The 22,370-nt window shown below is 34.9% G+C and overlaps 1 protein-coding gene across 1 annotated transcript; it reads left to right on the plus strand.

Moving 5' to 3' along the window:
• Positions 1-611: 611 nt before the first annotated feature.
• Positions 612-8,769, plus strand: LOC104227105 (alpha-1,4 glucan phosphorylase L-2 isozyme, chloroplastic/amyloplastic). The gene is made up of 15 exons (XM_009779242.2): positions 612-1,068; positions 2,391-2,623; positions 2,709-2,810; positions 3,139-3,315; positions 3,447-3,722; positions 3,853-4,124; positions 4,294-4,411; positions 4,686-5,141; positions 5,241-5,393; positions 5,698-5,826; positions 6,031-6,267; positions 6,657-6,733; positions 7,207-7,393; positions 7,520-7,720; positions 8,279-8,769. The coding sequence occupies exons 1-15, from the start codon at positions 855-857 to the stop codon at positions 8,393-8,395; spliced, it is 2,949 nt and encodes a 982-aa protein (XP_009777544.1). The 5' UTR covers positions 612-854; the 3' UTR covers positions 8,396-8,769.
• Positions 8,770-22,370: the final 13,601 nt, after the last annotated feature.

The following is a 22,370-nucleotide window of genomic DNA, read 5'->3' on the forward strand; positions in this document are numbered from 1 at the left end:
ACATGGTTCGAGCATCTAAGGAAAAGAGATACCAATACCCCCATTAGGAGGTGTGAGATGTTGACCATGGAGGATCAGAGGAGGAGTTGATGGAGACCTAAGAAGTAATGGGAAGAGGTGATTAGGCAGAACATGACGCTACTTCAGCCTACCGATGATATGACCCTCGATAGGAAGGTGCGGAGGTCGAGTATTAGAGTTGTGGGTTGACAGTAGTCGAGAGTTTCTCTTAGTCTCACCTGCAGTATTAATACTAGTATTAGCTTTCTACTAGTGTCATTCTTACCGGAAGTATTGACACTATTCTTGTATTTCCCTCTTCCTAGATCTTTGTCCTTACTTGACCATTTGCTTTCTTTGTCCTATTACATTGTTATTGTTGTATTTTGTTTGTTGCTTCCTTTTATATTCCTAAGTCGAGGTTTTATTGGAAGCCGTCTCTCTACCTCTTGAGATAGCAAACTACGCTCCTCACAGCCCGCTCGTTTGTTGTTGTACTATTTCCGGAATTTAACTCAGTAATTTCTCCTCTAGTCACCATCAGCTTGTAGAAATTACGCAAAATTCTAACTCCCAAAAATATCTAAATGGCCAATTGGTTGATTACTACTGTCCGCACATTTCCAAAAATATCAAAATCAAACAAAGATACCTGTTTCCAAGAAAACGACGAATCCGATTTATTATCTCATTTTCAACATGCACTTGTGCCTTGCCCCATTGTTCCTCCTCCACCAACTCCAGTACCTCTCTGCTCTTAAAATTATTCTGTTCAGTTAGATTTATATCTGAAATACTGAGAATTTAGCATTTTGAAGACATTGGAGTGTACACAATTAGTTCAGTTCAGAGACATGGCAACTTCAGCAGTCTCTGGAGTGAACTCAATTTCATGCACTACTTCCATTTCAAGTATTTCTACCTTCAACAATTTCAGAAGCAAAAACCCAAATCTTTTGTTGGGTAGAAGGAGTTTTTTATTGTATAATTGGAGAAGAAGAAGCTTTTATGTTAGCAATGTGGCTAGTGATCAAAAACAGAAGATGAAGGATTCTTCCTCTGATGAAGGTACTGACATAATTTTCATTGGTCATGCACTAAAATTTTTGAACTTTTGGAGTTCATGTTTTAGAGTCTAACATTAGTTAAATGAATGAGTTGTATTCTTAGTATGATTTTTCGGACAATCCACCGCATTAGCTAATTTTTAATGTTGACTTATGCCCAACGTTCATTTATTTAATATGATGTCAGAGTAGGACTCATCCTAATTTTTTATTTATCCAATGTTGGGTCCCCATCTTCAGCATTTCCGATCCTGGATTTGAACTTTATGGGGTCGAGATGCCTTTGAACTCACCATTTGAGTTATTAGATTTGAAATTTAATATCTGTACGTATTTAGCAGATATCCTAATACATATACAATGTCTAAGCCGAAGCCGAACTTAGGGGCGGAGCCACGGTGTTGATTGCAGGTTCGGCCGAACCCCGTAGCTTTTATTCAAACTTTGTATTTGTATTAAGAAATCCAATGAATATGTATAAATTATTAATTTACAACCCAGTAACTTAAAAGAATTATAATCCCGAACCCATAAGGTTCAAATCCTAGCTCTGCCTCTGGCCGAATCCATAGCTAATAGATGAATTAACCCAAATAGCCGCTCATACAACCGCTTAAACTAAAATTAGCCAGTGGAGGTATAATATATGTATTATCTATATATAATTGTTTATAATCAATGTATAATCTATTTATATGGCTAGAAAAAGTAAACAATGAATATGGATATATGCATAATTTATGTATTATCTATGTATAATTGTGTATAATCAATGTATAATCTATTTCTATGGTTAAAAAAAGTAGACAATGAATATGGCTGGCTATTTGTGTAAAATTCCGTAGCTAATATGCTGCATTCGCTTCTGTTCATCTTATATTATCCACGCTCTAGATGTCCAGCTTGGACATGCGGTGTGTTAGTCTTGCATTAGTGGGATGTTAGAGTCCTGCATTGGTGGGGTGTTAGAGTCCTGGAATGGTGGATGGAATAAGTTGTTATCTCATTATATGGTCTTGGATAATTCTCATTTCATGGGCCAGCTTTTGGGGTTTGTCTCCTTATATAGTCTTGGACAATCCTTATCTCACGAGCTAACTTTTGTTGTCCCCTTGACTATTACAAACACTATTGATTCAAATTTCACTTCTATAGCCTTGTAACTTTAGTGTGACTGATACATTATTGGGAATTTTACTATAAACTGAATCTCACTCTCTTTCATGAGCTAAATATTGTGCTTGTTTAGAGTGGTGGAATTTGAGAATTTCAAATGCAGTGGCATTCTCACTCCTTACAGTGATTTGTTATTGGTATTTTCAGGATTCACATTGGATGTTTTCCAGCCAGACTCCACATCTGTTTTATCAAGTATAAAGTATCATGCAGAGTTCACGCCATCTTTCTCTCCTGAGAAGTTTGAACTTCCCAAGGCATACTATGCAACTGCAGAGAGCGTTCGTGATATGCTCATTATAAATTGGAATGCAACATACGACTTAAACGAAAAGATTAATGCAAAACAGGCCTATTATTTGTCTATGGAGTTCCTACAGGTTAGGCTTCCTCTTTATTGAGCAGTATAACTTCAGAGATTGTTTGTTGGAGTGAGTTATTTTAATATGCTTTTGGTGCTTACAGGGAAGAGCTTTACTTAATGCAATTGGAAACTTGGGGCTAACTGGACCTTATGCAGATGCTTTAACTAAGATCGGATATAGCTTAGAAGATGTAGCGAGACAGGTCTGATGTCTAAACTTATTTTTGTTGATGGTTAGCCACTAGACAGTAGTTTCTGTTCAATTGAATCTGTGTCTTGTTTTGATACAACCTGATTTGGTTATTACTGACACTTAGACTTTGCTTTAAAACAAGAAACGTTGAAGAGCTACTAGCTTCCGTTTCTGAATAGCACAAGTTCTTGATTGATATGCTCACCGGAAAGATCTAAATAACACATCAACATAGTTGAGGATGTGTACCTTCCACTTAGGAATAATCTGATGTGTGACATACTTGGGATAGTAGTCTACTGAAATTAGCTTAAGCTGTTTAGTGTAATGACTGACAGGAACCAGATGCAGCTTTAGGGAATGGAGGTTTAGGACGACTTGCTTCTTGCTTTCTGGACTCAATGGCAACGCTGAACTACCCTGCATGGGGTTACGGACTTAGATACCGATATGGACTTTTCAAACAGCTTATTACAATGGATGGCCAGGAGGAAGTTGCTGAAAATTGGCTTGAGGTACAATATGTCGACTTTTTATACTTGTCGCAATTTTAAACACTGAATGATATGTCGACTTTTCATATTTCAATAGCTTTTATATATTTTTCTGGCTATATTCCAAAGTAATAGGACTGTTATTATCTCAGATGGGAAATCCATGGGAAATTGTGAGGAATGATATTTCATATCCTGTAAAATTCTACGGGAAAGTCATTGAAGGAGCTGATGGGAGGAAGGAATGGGTTGGAGGAGAAGATATAACTGCTGTTGCCTATGATGTCCCAATACCAGGATATAAAACGAAAACAACGATTAACCTTCGACTGTGGTCAACAAAGCTAGCTGCCGAAGCTTTTGATTTACGTGCTTTTAACGATGGAGACCATGCCAAAGCATATGAGGCCCAGAAAAAGGCTGAAAAGGTGTACTTCTGTTTGTCTTATTAATACTGTGCTATTCCAAAGCATGAATGTGCATTTACTGCAAATTCAGTTTATTCACCAAATGAAGAGGATCCACTAAAGTTCTGTGTCTTGTTGTATTTTGGATCAGATTTGCTATATCTTATATCCAGGTGACGATTCACTTGAGGGAAAGACGCTCAGGTTGAAGCAACAATACACACTATGTTCTGCTTCTCTACAGGACATTATTGCACGGTTCGAGAGGAGATCAGGAAATACAGTGAATTGGGATCAGTTCCCTGAAAAGGTTGCAGTACAGATGAATGACACACATCCAACACTTTGCATTCCAGAAATATTAAGGGTGTTGATGGATGTTAAAGGTTTGAGCTGGAAGCAGGCATGGGAAATTACTCAAAGGTTCTCTTACCTTATTGCATCAGACAAATGCTTTTTAGCTGAATAATCAATTTAATATTATAGTTAGATTGCCTTTGGATTTGCCTTTGAGCATAGATGATTCTTCGCTTGTAAGTAGTCATGTAAGTTCAGTAGCTCTATTCCTGTGACACTGTTTTATCTTTGACAGAACTGTGGCGTACACTAACCACACTGTTCTACCTGAGGCACTGGAGAAATGGAGTTTGACACTTCTTCGGGAACTGCTTCCTCGGCACGTGGAGATCATAGCAATGATAGATGAGGAGGTAAAGTTGAAACTTTATTTCAGTTCTAGGATTAAGTTGATTATACATTTTGAACCGTAGCCATTACATATTCAATGCCACCCCACCTCCTAAGGGCAAATTTGGTGCTGCTCTGCATGTTATGTTTACTTCTTTCTTTCTGCAAACTGTTTCCTGTGGATACTTTCCCGGACTTCGTGATGTGTGCTGAGTGCTCGTATGTACAGTATGCTTTTAGAGATTTTTCCTTGACTTCTTGATCTCTAAAACTGAATTGGAGGGGATGGTTTTGCAGCTCTTGCATACTATAGTTGCTGAATATGGTACTGAAGATCTTGACTTGTTGCAAGAGAAGCTAAACCAAATGAGGATTCTGGAAAATGTTGAAATACCAAGTTCTGTTTTGGAGTTGCTTATAAAATTCGAGGAAGGCAAAGAACAAGCAGAAGAACCAAAGGTAGAAGAAACACAAGAAGTAGAACAACAAGAAGGAGGTAAAGATGACACTAAGGATGAGGAAACTGAGGCATTAAAAGCAGAAACTACGGCCGAAGAGGAGGAAACTGAGGTTAAGAAAGTAGAGGCGGAGGATCCTCAAGCAAAAATAGCACGGATATTTGGGTCGGATCCAAATCGACAACAAGTGGTTCGCATGGCAAATCTATGTGTAGTTGGTGGGCATGCAGTTAATGGTGTTGCTGAGATTCATAGTGAAATAGTTAAAAAGGAAGTTTTCAATGAATTTTACGAGGTACCAAGATTATATCACACACTAGAATTGGCGGATATCATTTTCTGTTCTCCACCGCAATGCTGTTTTGACTGATGCAAACACTTTGTTTCTTGACAGTTATGGCCAGAGAAATTCCAAAACAAGACAAATGGTGTAACGCCAAGAAGATGGCTAAGTTTCTGTAACCCAGAGTTGAGTGACATTATAACTAAGTGGACAGGATCTGATGACTGGTTAGTAAACACTGAAAAATTGGCAGAGCTTAGAAAGGTATCGAATTGTATCTGATTGTGTTCTTATTGATTCCTACACAGTTGTTCGGCGGGCTTTTCCTTTTTGTTCTTTCCATCGGTCCTTCTATATGGAGTGAGATCTGTATAAACAGGATAAGAACATATAAAATGTTGGGTAAAATACAAAATTTGCCAGTCGGCTGAAACTGATTGCATTGCTAGCCAAAAAGTGTATAAATATTATACGTATATAATACATATTACATACAAAAAATATACATATTGTCAGCTATTATTTTTGAAAGAACGGTTACTAACTTCAGGCATTTAACTGTCAACAGTTTGCTGATAATGAAGAACTCCAGTCAGAGTGGAGGAAGGCAAAAAGAAGCAACAAAATGAAGATTGTCTCTCTCATTAAAGAAAAAACTGGATACGTGGTCAGTCCTGATGCAATGTTTGATGTTCAGGTGAATAATATCGGTTTTCTCGCTCACCAATTTAATTTTCAATGTTTTGACTCTTCTCCGGACCCCACGGTGTGGGATAATACTGGGTATGTTGTTGAATGTTTTGATTCTTCGATAACTAAATATTGAATCTCTGTGGCACTTTCTTCCTCTACTTTTAATTCTTTCTAGATTTCATACATAACCATGCTTCTCTATTTCCAGATCAAGCGCATTCATGAGTATAAGCGGCAGCTATTAAATATATTCGGAATTGTTTATCGCTATAAGAAGATGAAAGAAATGAGCCCTGAAGAGAGAAAAGAAAAGTTTGTCCCTCGAGTTTGCGTATTTGGAGGAAAAGCATTTGCTACATATGTTCAGGCCAAGAGGATTGTAAAATTTATCACTGATGTTGGGGCAACAGTGAATCATGATCCTGAGATTGGTGATCTTTTGAAGGTATGATTTGGACGAGTCAAACCGATGTTTGCTTAAAGATTTTCAAAGATCTTACTAACCATTTTACCATTAGTTAACGATAAATGCCTTAAAATTTTGCAACCTTTCAAATAATTTAAGTATGGTCATCTTTTAGCAAAATACAGTATGCTTCTGTAGTACTTATATGCTTATGTACATCTGCAATTATAGAAGTACTTGAAACTGGATGTTGTAGTCTAGTAATCTGCTCGGGTTTGTGCCTTACAGTCTTGTAGAATGTGATTTTTATGATGGTTTCTCTCTGAATCAGTAAATACCTGATATACTAGTAATCACTCCTGTGGTTATACCTGTTATAGGTCGAAGATGGTGCATTAGATTTGAAAATTTATCTGCTCTTATTTCAGGTTGTCTTTGTCCCTGATTACAATGTCAGTGTAGCAGAAGTGCTAATTCCTGGTAGTGAGCTATCACAGCATATTAGGTACTTAATTCACTAGTTCATATATATATTTTTCAGTCGCATCTTAAGTTTAATGGTTGAAAATTTGTCACATGTGTCTATACTTCACACTGACATTACCATACCTTGAAGAGATTCGGCTTTGTGCATTTTGATGCATTTTTCATTCATTTGATTTGTTATGAAAATATGGGAGCATTGAACCAAGTGCATATCGCAGCTTCGTCTGCAGTTATTACTGGCCTACACTTCTTTAGTATGGTATATACATCAATTCTCATTAATCTCATTCTAGAATAGTATGGTTTAAATAGTTAGAACTTAGGGGGAAAATATTGCATTGCACATCCAAATCGGTTAGCATTTGATAATAGGCAAGGACAGTGTATCTAGAAATAATGTCGATATAATACAGCTTTTTGCATGAAGTCACTATTTTGTATTGATCTAACATGTCATTTACCTCTCTGATATATCGATATTATTTAAAATAGCACTGCTGGTATGGAGGCTAGTGGAACCAGCAACATGAAGTTTGCAATGAATGGATGCCTTCTCATTGGGACGTTAGACGGTGCCAATGTTGAAATAAGGGAGGAAGTTGGAGAGGACAATTTCTTTCTCTTTGGAGCTCAGGCTCATGAAATTGCTGGCCTACGTAAGGAAAGAGCCGAGGGTAAGGTGAGGTTCACCATAATCCTTTATTGACAAATTATATTGCACAAGCACAAACTCATAACAAAGCTATATATTTTTAAGTGAATTCTTGAACCAAAACAGAAGCTTACCTTATTTTTCTTAATGTAGTTTATACCGGACCCTAGATTTGAAGAAGTAAAGGCATTTGTTAGGACAGGCGTCTTTGGACCCTACAACTATGAAGAACTCATTGGATCCTTGGAAGGAAATGAAGGCTACGGCCGTGCTGACTATTTTCTTGTAGGAAAGGATTTCCCTGACTATATAGAGTGCCAAGATAAGGTTGATGAAGCATATCGAGACCAGAAGGTATACTTTTTCTCATAGTAACTCACATTCATGTTGCATGATCTGTGTCTTGTCTTGAATACATCCCTTCCCGTAAAGCATAAGAGGTCTCTAAAAGTCAATGCTGTCTAACCATGTCTTTCTCTGTTTCATATTAGTCACGCGAAACAGTTGGCCGTGCACAATTGTGTCTGTGGCTGCTGTAAACGATTGAATTCAATGATATTCGTTTCTTCTTTTTCTATGATAAAACTGGTTATCACCATTATACCTACTGCTATAAGTTGACAGTTAGATGTCAAATGGAAACACCTGCAGCATATGATTAGCACTGCATAAGGATACTATCAAGCTTTTCTTTTTGGAAAATCATGCCTATGATTAGGAAATAGCTCCTTTATATCATTCATACAAACGTGAAGAGATGCAGGGTAAGGCTGCGTAGTGGTCTGGCCTTTCCTAAGACCCCGTGCATAGCGGGAGCTTAATGCACCGGGCTGCCCTTTATACAAATGTGAAGAGAAGCTTGGGTAGCAATTCGTATTGTTTTTAAAACATGTATCGTTGAAATGAATGCAGAAATGGACCAAAATGTCAATCTTGAACACAGCTGGATCGTCCAAGTTTAGCAGTGATCGAACAATTCATCAATACGCAAGAGATATATGGCAGATTGAACCTGTTGAATTACCTTAAAGTTAGCCCGTTAAAGGGTGAAGCCAATTTTTTCCTGAGGTTCTTCTCCCTATTTGTTCCTTTGGCTTCGGTTTCTTATTATCTTGTTGTTATTATTGCTTGTTACTACTGCTTCCTTTTCATCTTTTCTTGAGCTGAGGGTCTATCGGAAACAACCTCTCTACTTTCTAGGTAGGGGTAAGGTTTGCGTACACGCTACCCTCCCCAGACCCCACTTGTGGGATTATACTGAATTTGTTCGTCTTCTTCTTCTCCCTATCCATAAAGATGGGAAAATCTTGCCAACTCTTGTTAAGCTACTGAAATTTAATCATGTGTTAAAAGAACACTTGAATTTTACTGTCAATAAGAGCTGATTCCATTTGAAATTAGTACATTTTGCTTTGAACAGTTCCAGTTTGACCAGTTTAACCTTGCATTTCCTTGTAAGTTAAATAAATCCCAATTGGTTAAAGCAACTCCAAGTGTCTAATGGACATAAGGTCCAAAACATCTATAAAAAGATATAAATAAAAGGAAATTCTCAACATTTTAATTTTATATATAAGAAAAGTTGCAATGAGAAGATATTTTAACTGTTTCATTCACTACCTAAACAAATATTAATATTGGTAAGAATAAACAGGACATTGTTTACAAATAGTTAAACGCAAGAAGAATTTATCCGCACACAGTGTTGTTTACGCCAAACTAATGAATGGAAGATTTGTTTCTTATATATACTACATATAATTTACTTTTTTACTAAATATAATTTAAATGCCATCTTTTTAGTCCATCTTATCTTTTTTTATCATCTTTTGCATGCTAAGACGAGTAACTCCTTAATACATTGACACCAGTTTTTGGAAGAAATTCATGAATAATCATATTTAGATCTACATGATTGTAAAATAACCATAGTTTCATAAGTCACAATCTTCATTTGATTTCATTTCAAATGCAAAGTTTCTCTTTTGACTGCTACTCGACAAAGATACATTATATCTTCTTCCTATTATCAAAATAGTTTGATGCTCTATTCTGCTGCATAGTAAATTATTTTATTTTTTCCGTTCTAATACTCTATCCGAGAGTTAGGTCAACTGTCCTTCATTAATTTTGGGTGTTATGTAAAATTCGTATTTAATGCAATTGATCCTAATGGGACGATATCGGGAAAAAAATCGACCGGAATAAAAGAAACAGTAAAAAAAACTTCGTTGGTTATATAAATTAACCACCGAATTGGAGCCACGTTCTGATAGATATACATCGAAATCTACAATCTACTTAATATAATATAGATATATAATCAAGATAGAAATAATATATAATATAGATGAAATTAATCTTTGATATGGAATCAAAAAAAGATAATAAATGGCTCTTAGTGGTGTGACTTGGAAGAAAGATTCTCATTTTTTTAAGACATCTCAAGGCGTTAACCTAATCTTTGAGAAACTGCTCTGATACCAATTGTTAAATTGAGTGCTAGTTGTAACATCTAATTTACTTTTTTTTTTTTTGTTATATACACTGCCTAGTTATTTTTAAGTAACTTAATCGTACTATGAATCTATATATATATATATATATATCATTAAAATGAGGGAAAAAAAAAGCCTCCAAATTAAACCAAGTGGCAGCCTCACAATAGACTACTTGACAATTTAGGACAAAGTTAGTTAGGTTAGGTAATAATTAGTTTCTTTTTGAACTTGAATTTTAGAAAAAAATTAAGTTATACATTATGTATTGTTAATAATTAGTTACTCTTTTTGACTTTGAATTTAAATATACTTAACTATTTTTTAAGCAAACAATAATTTTTATATATTGAAAATTATTTATTCTGAAACTTTTTTTATTTTAAGTTGGGAAGTTGCCAACACATATTATGACTTCATATATTATATTAGAAGAATGATAGTGAATCATGATGTCAAGCCAAGTGTCACATCGAGAAATGCTACTTCACACTTTAAAGGCAAAATTCAACTAGATTTTATAACAAAATCTAATATAAATCTGTATTATAGATTTGTATAGACAATTTGTAATGCTAAGAGTGAATTTGAAATTGAAACCTAAAATACACTATATTTAATATTCTTATTAAATTATATCATTGTATATATTTGAATTAATTTACTGAAATATTTGAATTGAGATAAAGCTTATAAATTTGAATTAATTTAAAAAATAAATTATATTCTCCTCTCTTCCCCTATTCATATTAGTCTCGCAGGTCATTATCAATTCACACAAAATAAAAGATATATAATAATAAAACAATTACAAGCAACATATTAAAAAATATAAAAATTAAAACTTTATATTCAAAATAAAATAGAAGAAAAGTCTAATTGCTTATTCCACATAATGCAAAAAAAAAAAATTGATATATTTTATACAAAATAATAAAAGAACATATCCTATATTTTGGATAAAGTAAAAAAATAAAAATTAATATTTATTATGAAATTATTTCAGTTATATATTATAGATAAAATATTAAATTTAAAAAATAAAATAAAGTAAGTAATTAATCAATTTATTATTGATAAATTTATGCAATTGAAGAATTAAGCAATCTTGAAAGTGAAGCCAAGTGATAGTAAAGCTTGATATGAAGAAAATATATTAAGAGTTATTTAAAATATATTAAAACGATGGTAGTCAAGCTTGATATGAAGCCAAGTAGCGTATTGAAAAAAAGTTCCCCGTGTGTTAATTCTGTAATCATTTTTAGGGAAAGCTATGGATCTTTACATAAATAGAAGATCGTATTCATTGTTTATTTTTCTTAGTAATTATACATAGAGTATACACTAATTATACATGGTTATACATATATTATAGATATAATATACATTCGTAAGATATTTTTAATTTAAGCGGTTGGGTAGAAGGCTATTTAAGTTAACTAATTTTAGAGTACGTGCGTTGCGCGTGTTCTTCATATCAATGAATATACAATTTGAAAAATTTACAAAAAATTTATTAAACTATGTGATGAGTTATAAAATAAAATCTTTATAAGAACTATTGATCCTATTAGCCTCATTAATAAAGGAAAAAATTTATATCTTGCAAAAGTATTCTAATGCCTTTACATAACTTCGATATATGAGTTGCACATTTATTTTAATAGCTCAAATAGTATATAATAATATACTGACTTATCAAATATCATGTAACTATACTATGTTCTCATAGCCTTAAGAATAATTTCTATTTGCTCAAAGTACCTAATATAAATTTTATATTATTCCTATTGAACTTAAGTTGAAGAATACGAATAACAATAAGATACTCCATATATTGTTAGATAATTATCATAGAAAGAATTTTAGTAGGTTAGAAATATTTAAATCCAACAATATTTATTTCTAGAAAGAAATAAAATGATATAAATTAAATTATTATATCATTATGATACGAGTTAAAATTTGCTTAAACATTATTTATATTGTTAATATACTCAAAATAAGTTAAATTATTTACATTGTTAGAGTATTATTTAGCTGCTAAATCATAATGTAAGATTTGGTATTGGAGCGCAAACCCAAAATCAGACATTCGTAGACAACTCTTAAATAGAAATTTATAATTTGAGATTTTAACTAATATAAAAAATAATTGCACACTTTTTATTTCGGTTATATACACTAAATTTATAAAATGTGTGCTTTTGCATGTCACGCTTATAAAAGTTCTCAAAAAGAAGTTTAGATACTTCAATTCTTCGTTAGTAATCTTCCTATAACATGTACACGCTTGCACACCTATATAAGTACTAAATTTTAGTTTTTTAAAGTCCTAAATATTAGGACTTTTTACATTGTTTATATAAGGAAATAATTAATAACAATAATTTTAGTTGACTTTAGAATAAGGAAAAATTATCAAATGACTACTTTCTCTAGTGTGAACTCTATATTTAAAGCGTAAAAGGCATTTCGCTAAGTTCTTCGTACTTTTAATATAGTACCAGTCTTAGGGTACGCGCTTTGTGCGTGTAATTATATCAAAGAATACAAAGCTTTAAAGAATTAGATTAATATTATCCATCTGCTTTAATTCAGTTTAACTGGATATGAAATTTAAGAAAGTAGCTATTAATGGAGACTTTTGAAACTTATGATTTTGCACATACCATAATATTTGAGTGGCTATAAAAGTTTGTCATTAAAGATAAAATAAAATATTCATTGTTAATTATTTTTAAATTTAAAAGTATTATTAATTTTTTAGAGGAATTAAAAAAGAAATAGTGTTATTCTTTTTGGAGTGAATAGAGTATTAAATAATATATTTGATCTCAAAAAAGGAAAGAAATCTTGCACCACAAAAGTTCTCAGATACTAAGAGTTTAGTTAGTTGAAAAATAATTTTACATGTGATGAATATGAAAAAGAATTAAATTTATTTTTTTGCTAATTAGTTAATGTAAAGATTTAGTTATTTCTTTTCAACATTAAAGGGTAACTTAATTTAAACACTTGATTATCTTTTCCTCAACATTTAATGTAATAACTTATTTTTCATTATTCAAATTTTAAATATTAGCTCATTACAATTTTTATAATTTTAACTGCAATTATAATTTTTTTTAATAGGCATTCTGCTCTCAAAGATGTGCCATTTTTTTTTTGAATCACTATTTTCAGTGACTCTTGCCAACAACTTTTTTTAACACTTTTATATTCTTAAATATTTTTATTTGTTCTAATTATTCAATGTAGTATTAAAATAATATCTTAAAAAAATCAATGAATAAAAACTTCCTTTTGAATGGGAAAATAATTTGTTCGACATGATTGTGTTAAGTATTCAATTTATAATTAAAGAGAACGTTGTTGTTAAATGAACTGTGTTCCAAAATAAATTGTTATCGTATGTTCCTTCTCGTATTATCGTACTCCATAACATGTTCGTATGCTTTTTATTCCTTCACGTAGATCCTAACTAAATTTATCTATTTATTAATTTTTTGCTAATTCAACTAATTTCATCTTTCAATAAATGAAATAAGTTAATTCTAAAGTTATAATACTAAAAAAATTAACGTGGAAGGGTTCAAATAAGGAAAGGTACAAGTAAGTTGAAATCTTTAACAAATTATAAGGTCCTAAATTCTTAGAACTTTCTACATAATTCAAATAAAGAAAGATTTAATGTTTAAAATTTTAGTTGCTTTTTAACACCTAAATTTTAGGAAAAATTATCAAATTACAGTTTTGTCTAATGTGAAATTTATATTTAAATGATAAAAAAAGCGAATGATCTTTTGCTAAAAACCTTTGTGCTTTTAATATAGTATTGACTATAAAAAAAGAAGTTAGCGTGTAGTAATACTTGAGAAAGAAGATCCATAATAAAATTTGAGAAACCATATTCCACAATTTCTTTTTGCAAAATTGCTGATTTGACTCTGCAATATTAGAGAAAAGAGGGGAGGAAAACTAATCTTCCCTTTTAGGGATGTGATGACCCAAGAAGTCATTACTTGTTTTAAAATGAATTCTGCGTTCCGAGGTTTTAAAAACCTCTTTTAGCATCACCTCGATTTGCGTGCGCAGTCCGAGCGCGTAGCCGAAAAGCTTATATGTGAAAATCTGTGAAAAATGATAAGTTTTGACTATAAAATGAATTAATTTGACTTCGGTCAACATTTTGGGTTAACGGACCCGGACCCGTAATTTGACGGTCCCGGAGAGTCCGTAGGAAAATATGGGACTTGGGCATATGCCCGGAATTGAATTCCGAGGTCCCAAACCCGAGAAATGAATTTTCAAAGAAAATTATTTTCTGAAATTGTTTAAAGGATTTGGAAATGAATTTTGATTAGAACATGTTGGTATCGGGCCCATATTTTAGTTCCGACGCCCGGTACATGTCTTATATATGATTTAAGATAATTCTGTGAAGTTTGGTAAGAAACGGATGTCATTTGACATGATTCAGACCTTAAATGCAAAATTTGATGTTTTAAGAAGTTTTGAAATATTTCATTGATTTTGAGGTTTAATTCGTTGTTTAAGGGGTTATTTTGGCGATTTGATCGCACAGATAAGTTCATATGATGTTTTTGAGTTAGTACGTATGTTTGTTTTGGAGCCCCGAGGGATCAGATGAGTTTCAGATATGTTTCAGATGGTTTTTGAACTCATAAAAGTTGCACGTTTTTCAGTTCTGGTGTGCTGGTATTTTCTTCTTCGCGTTCGCGGGAGGACCCTCGCGAACGCGATAAGTTATTCATGCCGAAGGAAATTTCCTTCTACGCGAACGCGTGACCCAAGCCGCGAACGCGAAGCTTTGGGGGGTCTTCCCTTCGCGAACGCGGGCCTGATAATGCGAACGCGAAGGCTTATGAGCCTGGGCAGGAGGAGGGATATTATACCCTATGTGAACGCGACCTCCTGGCCGCGGTCGCGATGGCTCGAGGAGTTAATGTTCGGCGAACGCGAGCCCGTTTACGCGAACGTGAAGGTCTCTCAGGCCTAGCTCATCGCGAACGCGAATACCAAATTTGCCTAGTTACTTTAAGTTCCAAAACATAATACATTACGGGATTTCCATCATTTTTCATAAATTTCATCTTCTCCATACCTCTTGGGCGATTTTTGAAGAGGAACTTCACCATAGCTTCATAGGTATGTAATCCTAAGCTCGTTTTCTTCTATTTTTATCAACACCTACTAGATTTCTAGGCCTAAAACATGAGATTAAGGGTAGAAAATTAGGGATTTAGGTAGAGTTAGGGCTTTTTGATTATTTGGGAATTTGACCTCGTTTTGGGGTCGGATTTCAAAATAAATTATATATTCGGGCTCGTGGGTAAATGAGTGATCGGGTTTTGATCCGATCCTGTGTTTTGACCAAGCGGGCCCGGAGTCAATTTTTGACCTTTTGGGAAGAATAATTAGAAAGCCATAATTAAGCATTGGAATTGGATTGTTTAGCGTTTATTAATGTTATTAAGTCGATTATGTCTAGATACAATTGATTTGGAGCCGAATTCGAACGGAAAGGCGGTGTTTGAGGCTTGAAGTTGGCCGTGAAAATTCGAGGTAAGTTTTTGGTCTAACCTTAGCTTGAGGGATTAGGAGTTGTGTTCTGTTTGCTATTTGTTTCTTGTTGAGTACGACGTATAGGCATGGTGACGAGTATCTATACGTTGGTGTCGAGCATGACCGTGAGTCTTATATTGTGATTTTCATGACTTCGTTGTATTATTCATGTCTTGGTGAGGATTTTCATTTGTTGTGTAAAGTTGTGGAAAGAATTGTGACCTATGAACATTGAGGAGCGTTGGCTCCAGTTGTATAACGAATTGTGAAAGTATAAGTGATAATTGAACCTCTATAGCATTGGCCCGAGTTGTGAAGTGAATTGTGAAGTAAAAGTGAGAAAGAGAAGAGATCATATGTTTCCCCTTTGTCGGGCTATTGTTGAGTTGTGGTAACCTTGCATTGTGTTCTTAATTGATATTATTACGGATGCTTAGGTTGATGACTCTTTGTGTTGGGTAAGGATTATGGTTATTCTCGGGGAACAAGTTTGGTTATAGCTAAGGTAGTTAGATGTTGGAACAAGTTTGGTTATAGCTGAGATAGTTAGATGTTGGAACAAGTTTGGTTATAGTTGAGGTAGTTAGATGTTGGAACAAGTTTGGTTATAGCTAAGGTAGTTAGATGTTGTAACAAGTTTGATTATAGTAGTTTCTCCCTTGCCGGGACGTAATTACTTATGCTGTCGAATCCCTTGCCGGGATAGTCTAGACCTAATTGATCCCTCGTCGGAACTCTTATTATGATTGTTGTTGATTTTATATGTGGATCGGATTGCATGCCGCAACAATATTATATTGGATCGGGTTGCACACCACAACAATATTATATGTGGATTGGGTTGCACGCCGCAACAATATTATATGTGGGTCGGGTTGCACGCCGCAATAATATTATATGTGGATTGGGTTGTACACCGCAACAATATTATATGTGGGTCGGGATGCACCCCGCAACAATGTTATATTGGAACGGGTTGCACGCCGTAACAATGTTATGGGTAGATCGGGTTGCACGCCGCAACAATGACAAATAATATGGATCGGGTTGCACGCCGCAACAGTGTTGTTATATATTGGGGTCGGGTTGCGCACCACAACAATTATTGATACAAGTGTGCCTAGTTTGGATATTAGTTTCTTTTGTTTTGCTGTGGACTCTAAGCTGCCCTTAGACTGTTACTCTGGATTTACTGTTAATACTGGTATACCCCCGCAGCATGTTTCCCCTCCCATCTTTACTTGCTTATTCCTGCTTTACTTTCCACTGTATATTATATAACTCCATAGGTTTATTTGGTAGTCTGGTCCTAGCCTCGTCACTATTTCGCCGAGGTTAGACTAGGCACTTACCAGAACATGGGGTCGGTTGTGCTGATACTACACTCTGCACTCTTTTGTGCCGACCCCAGTGTTGTAGACTTCGGACCGCAGTGAGATTGATGACTCTTGTTCATCAGGCGACCCGAGGTATCCCTATAGGCGTCCGTAGGCCTTGGCGTCTCTTTTCTATCTACCTTCCTGTTTCTTACATGTATTTCTAGAGAAAGTGTTCTATTAAATTCTTTCAGACCTTTATTTGTAGTATTCTTAGACCATCTGTGAAACTGTGACACCAGTTCTGGGTAGTCGAGACATCAAACAGTTGTAATAGATATTCATGTTCAGATTGCTTATTGCTTTCTTCCGCTTATGCTAAATTTCGTTGTTTAAATGTTATTTCTTCGTAATTGTTAAAGAGAATAAAATTGGTAAAAAGGTAGATGGTTCAATAATTGGCTTGCCTAGCTCACATTAGTAGGCGCCATCACGACTCCCGAGGGTGAAAAATCTCGATCGTGACAAGGGATCTACCACAACTAATATTATCCTTGGTAGTATATTAACTTTAATTAATATAATTTTATGTTAAGATTATTACACTACTAGAAATTCAGAAAAAAGCGACCAAAATTTGGCGACCAAAATTGATCTGTCAAGAAAAGCGACCAAAGTTGGTCGCTAAATTGGAGAAAATAATTATTCTAAAAACATTAGCGACCAAGGCTGGTCGCTTTTTGGTCGATAATGTGGTCAAAATGTTGACCGGACTGGTCAGACTTGCTTGGTCAAAGAAATACTGAAATTAGCGACCAACTTTGGTCGCTAAAGTGGGACCCACCTATAAATTTTAATAATTATATTATTATTTAAAATAAATTATAAAAGATAAATAAATATAATTTAAAATTAGCGACTAAAGTTGGTCGCTTAGAAAGGGGAAGCAGATGAGACCAACTTTGGTCGCTAATCTAGGACCCAGTTATAAAATTTTAATAATTATATTATTATTTAAAATAATATAAAATATAAATAAATATAATTCAAAGTTAGCGACCAAAGTTGGTCGGTTATAAAAGGGGAAGCAAGTAGCGACCAACTTTGGTCGCTATTTTGGGACCTAGTTCTAACGTTTAATAATTATATTATTATTTAAAATGTTTTATAAAATATAAATAAATCTTATTTAAAATTAGCGACCAACGTTGGCCGCTATTTTTTAATTCTGGATAATTAGCGACCAAAATTGGTCTCTTTTCAGGTCAACATTGGTCAAAATTAAAAATTACTTTTGTATTTACTATCTAAATAATATAAATGTAATCCGTTAACACTTTTGTAATATAAGGGATGAATACACTAAAATATACTCTAACATGCTATATATGTAGTTAAAGTAGTACAACGAAGCGTGTTATATATATATATATATATATATATATATATATATATATATATATATATATATATTCAATGATGCATATGAGTAGGTTATAAGTCGATGAATCAATTTACACACAGATATATTTGATGAAAAATTATATATACTAATTAGGATCTTGATAAGTCTATCAATCCCTAAAAGAACCCGATCATATACAACTAATATTCAAAAAAAATAATCCTTGCATTACTACAGGAAATTGAGGATACGATGATATTTATTTAGTGACTTTTGAAATAAATGACGGGAAACTTGCTTTTTTGACATTTATGACAAAATGTCGTAAAAACTACGACATTTAATATTAATTGTCATAGAAACAATGACATTTGATACCAAATGTCGTAAAAAATGACATTTGATAGGAAATATCATTAAAACAACGATATTTGATACAAAATGTCGTCAACGTAATGACATTTTTTAAGAAATGTCTTAAAAAGTATGACATTTGCTACAAAATATCGTAAAAATTAGATATTTGATACAAAATGTCATAAAAAGAACGACATTTGGTATAAAATGTCATAAAAATAATTACATTTGGTCCAAACTGTAGTAAAAATATGACACTTTAACAAGCGTTGTAAAAACTTTTGATACAAATGACAAAAAATATGACCTTACTTTAAATGTCATATTATTTGTCAGTAATTATGAACATTAACATCTATAATTGGAAATTTCTCTGTATTTTCTAAATTTTAAATCATTCTTTGTCTTAAAAAAAATATCACACCCTTTATATTTAATATTTAATTTGTTAAAATATTATGATAATTACCTACAATATAGACGATTTCATTTCTTGTTGCTTAATATTTTAAATGGTTCGTCCAAGACTAGCTCATGGGCGAGTCATTTGCACAATGTCTTGAGGCGTCTCAAGTGTAGGGCTTAATTTGAGAGGCTTACATGCACCCCAAACATAAGATTATGCATCCTACACGTCTATTTCTCAGCGTTCGGGCTCGCTCAATAAGTACTAGGTAAATCATCTGTTCAATTTTCGGATTAATAGTGTTGACCCTCAAAATACATTAACAAATGTGTAATGACCTGACCGGTCGTTTTGAGCTCTAGCGCGTCGTTCAGCAGTTTGAGGCCATGAGCAGCTTCACTTCAGGTATTATGACTTGTGTGCACGGTCGGAATTGAATTCCGGAAAGTTCAGAGTTGATTTGGAAAGAGAATTTTCATTTCGGAAGCTTTAAGTTGAAAGAATTAGCTAATATTGGATTTTTGAGTAAACGACCTTGGAATCGGGATTCAAAGGTTCCAGCAGGTTCGTCTGATGATTTCAGACTTGGGCGTATGTCCGGATCGGATTTTGGAAGACCTGAGAATGTTTTGGCGCCTATTGTGGAAGTTAGCGTTTTGGAAGAAATTTCATAAGTTTGGGTTGAAGTGCATTTCAGTGTTATCGATGTCCGTTTGGGTTTCCGAGTCTGGGAGTAACTCCGTATGGTGATTTTGGAGTTGGGAGCGCGATCGGAAGTGAATTCGGAGGTCCGTAGGTCATTTTGGAGTCATTTGGCTAAAGATAGAAATTTTAAGGTTTTTTAGAAGTTTGACTGAGAGTTGACTTTTTGATATCGAGGTCGGATTCTGATTTCGGAAGTTGGAGTAGGTCTGTAATGGAAAATATAACTTGCGTGCAAAATTTGAGGTCAATCAGACGTGATTTGATAGGTTTAAACATCGAAAGTAGAAGTTTGAAATTCTAAAGTTCATAAAGCTTGGATTGGAGGTCGATTCGTGGTTTTAGTGTTGTTTGATATAATTTGTGGCCTTGAGCAAGTCCGTAATGTATTTTGGGACTGGTTGACATGATTAGTTGGTGTCCCGGGGGCCTCGGGTGGATTCCAGGTGATTAACGGATCAAATTGGAGCTTGAAGGATGGGCTAAAGGGGTCTGGTTGCTGGTGTAACCGCTTCTGCAGAGGGTTCACCGCAGAAGCGGCCCCACAGAAGCGGCCCCGCAGAAGCAAAGAAGGGCACCGCAGAAGCGGTTAGAAGTGAAGGGATCAGGGACCGCAGGTGCGAAAGAATTCCCGCACTGCGTGATCGCAGATGCGGTTGGTGAGGCACAGAAGCGGGCTGGGGTAGCTGGAGGAGGACCGCAAAAGCGGTATTGGAACCGCAAAAGCGGCCAAGTGACCACATGTGCGGAAATACTGGAGGCAGTGAGGTTCTTTTAAATCGGGGATTGGGTTCATTTTTGTCACGACCCCAAATACCGGTCGTGACGGCGCCTATCAGATTACTAGGCAAGCCAACTAATCAATTTACCATAACCCTTTTTCCTTTAACATTTAAGCCATTTTCTCATGCAAGTTTTAAATACCAAATTCATTATAAGCGTTTAAGCAACAGAAATATGCGGAAGTCAAGATAACAGGAAAACTACACAGCCCCAACAATCTGGTGTCACGAGTCTAGAGCCTCTAATACAAGTCTGATTACCTAATACATCAATATTCTAGAGAATGCGGAAAATAATAAGATAGAAGGGAGAGAACAGGGCTGCGGACGCCATACAGATACCTCGAAGTCTCCGTCAAATGCTAAAACAGCTGAAAGCCCTCACTCGGCTCCTCGGAAACCTGGATCTGCACATAAGGTGTAGGGAGTAACGTGAGTACGCCAACTCAGTAAGTAACTAAAGTAAATAAGGACTGAAAGCAGTGACGAGCAGTCCAAAACATATAGCTTAAAAATCAGTTCCGTCATAAAAATCATCATGTCCAGTTTAAACATTGAAATCAATTACTTAGCAATATATCCAACATAGGGCTTATTTAAAAGAAGAGTGAAACAGTGAAAACATCATAACAGGGCCCCTCGGGCAAGGAATCATTCAGAATATGGCCCCTCGGGTAGCCTCTCAGTCACTCGGCTCATTATATCTCATAATAATAATAGAAATCATAGTAATCGCTGCGGCGTGCAGCCCGATCCTTATATTTATAGTCGACTACGCTCACTGGGGGTGTGCAGACTCCGGAGGGGCTCCTACAGCCCAAGCGTCATATCACTGCGGCGTATAGCTCGATCCAAAATGTATATCATTGCAGCGTGCAACCCGATCCATATAAGTATTGTTGCGGCGTGCAGCCCGATCCATAGCTCACATATATACAAATATCCTCACAATTAGGTTCTCAACCTCTCTCAGTCATTAACCTCACAACCTCTCGGGCTTATCAATAGAGATTAGGGAACTCAGCCCAAACAGTCCTCACAATTAGGAGTAGAGTGATAAAATCAGTTTTAATCATTTAAACAGGTAAAACAAGACTAAGGATATACTTCTAGCAAGTAAAGTGAGAAAAATAGTCAAAATGCCCCTAAGGGTTGCTACAGGTCGGCACAAGGGCCTAAACATGGCATATAGCCCATAATAAAATATAAATATCCAAAATAGGGATAACATAATATTTCCAAATCAAATACGCGACTTAATAGTCGTTACGGGACGGACCAAGTCACAATCCCTACCGGTGCACGCTCACACGCTCGTCACCTAGCATGTGCGCCACCGCATTTATAAAAAACAAGTCCAATACCAGGGTTTTGTACCCTCAGTTCCAGATTTACAATGGTTACCTAAAACCGGTGAAAATACTACTCCACGATGCCTTTGCCCCTCGAAGCAGCCTCCACTCGTGTCGAATCTATTCAAAATTAGAATCATGACGTCAAAATATGCTAAGGGAACAAAGCCCAAGCAAAAACAATCGAAAAATACCAAAAATCTCGAAATTGGCCAAACCCGACCCCCGGGCCCACGTCTCGGAGTTCAAATTTTTTTATATCAATGGATTCCTTATCTCCCCACGAGTTCATACATACCAAGAACATCAAAATCCATCTACAAATGACCCTTCAAATCCCAAATGTTTGGTCTCCAATTTCAAGCCCTAGTTCTTCAATTTTAGGCTTAGATTCCACGATTTTCTAGGTGAAATTCACATAATAATCGAGTTTCTAGACCAAGAATCTTACATCCAAACGTTTCCCATTGAATCCCTCTTCAATCTCCTTCAAAAATCTCCAAAAAACGAGCAACTATGGAGGAAAATAGACCCACATTCGCAGACAAGACGACCTTTTAAACATTCTGCCCAGGCTTGAAAATCCTTTTTCGCAAA

The sequence above is a fragment of the Nicotiana sylvestris genome, chromosome 10, assembly GCF_000393655.2.
Source record: "Nicotiana sylvestris chromosome 10, ASM39365v2, whole genome shotgun sequence".
Lineage (NCBI taxonomy): Eukaryota > Viridiplantae > Streptophyta > Magnoliopsida > Solanales > Solanaceae > Nicotiana > Nicotiana sylvestris.

What these genes read in the sequence shown, in the direction of transcription:
- LOC104227105 (XM_009779242.2), top strand. Translation starts at nt 855, where the DNA reads ATGGCAACTTCAGCAGTCTCTGGAGTGAACTCAATTTCATGCACTACT. An exon ending in GGATTCTTCCTCTGATGAAG is followed by an intron (nt 1,069 to 2,390) that starts GTACTGACATAA and finishes TGGTATTTTCAG; the next exon opens with GATTCACATTGGATGTTTTC. An exon ending in GAGCTATCACAGCATATTAG is followed by an intron (nt 6,734 to 7,206) that starts GTACTTAATTCA and finishes TATTTAAAATAG; the next exon opens with CACTGCTGGTATGGAGGCTA.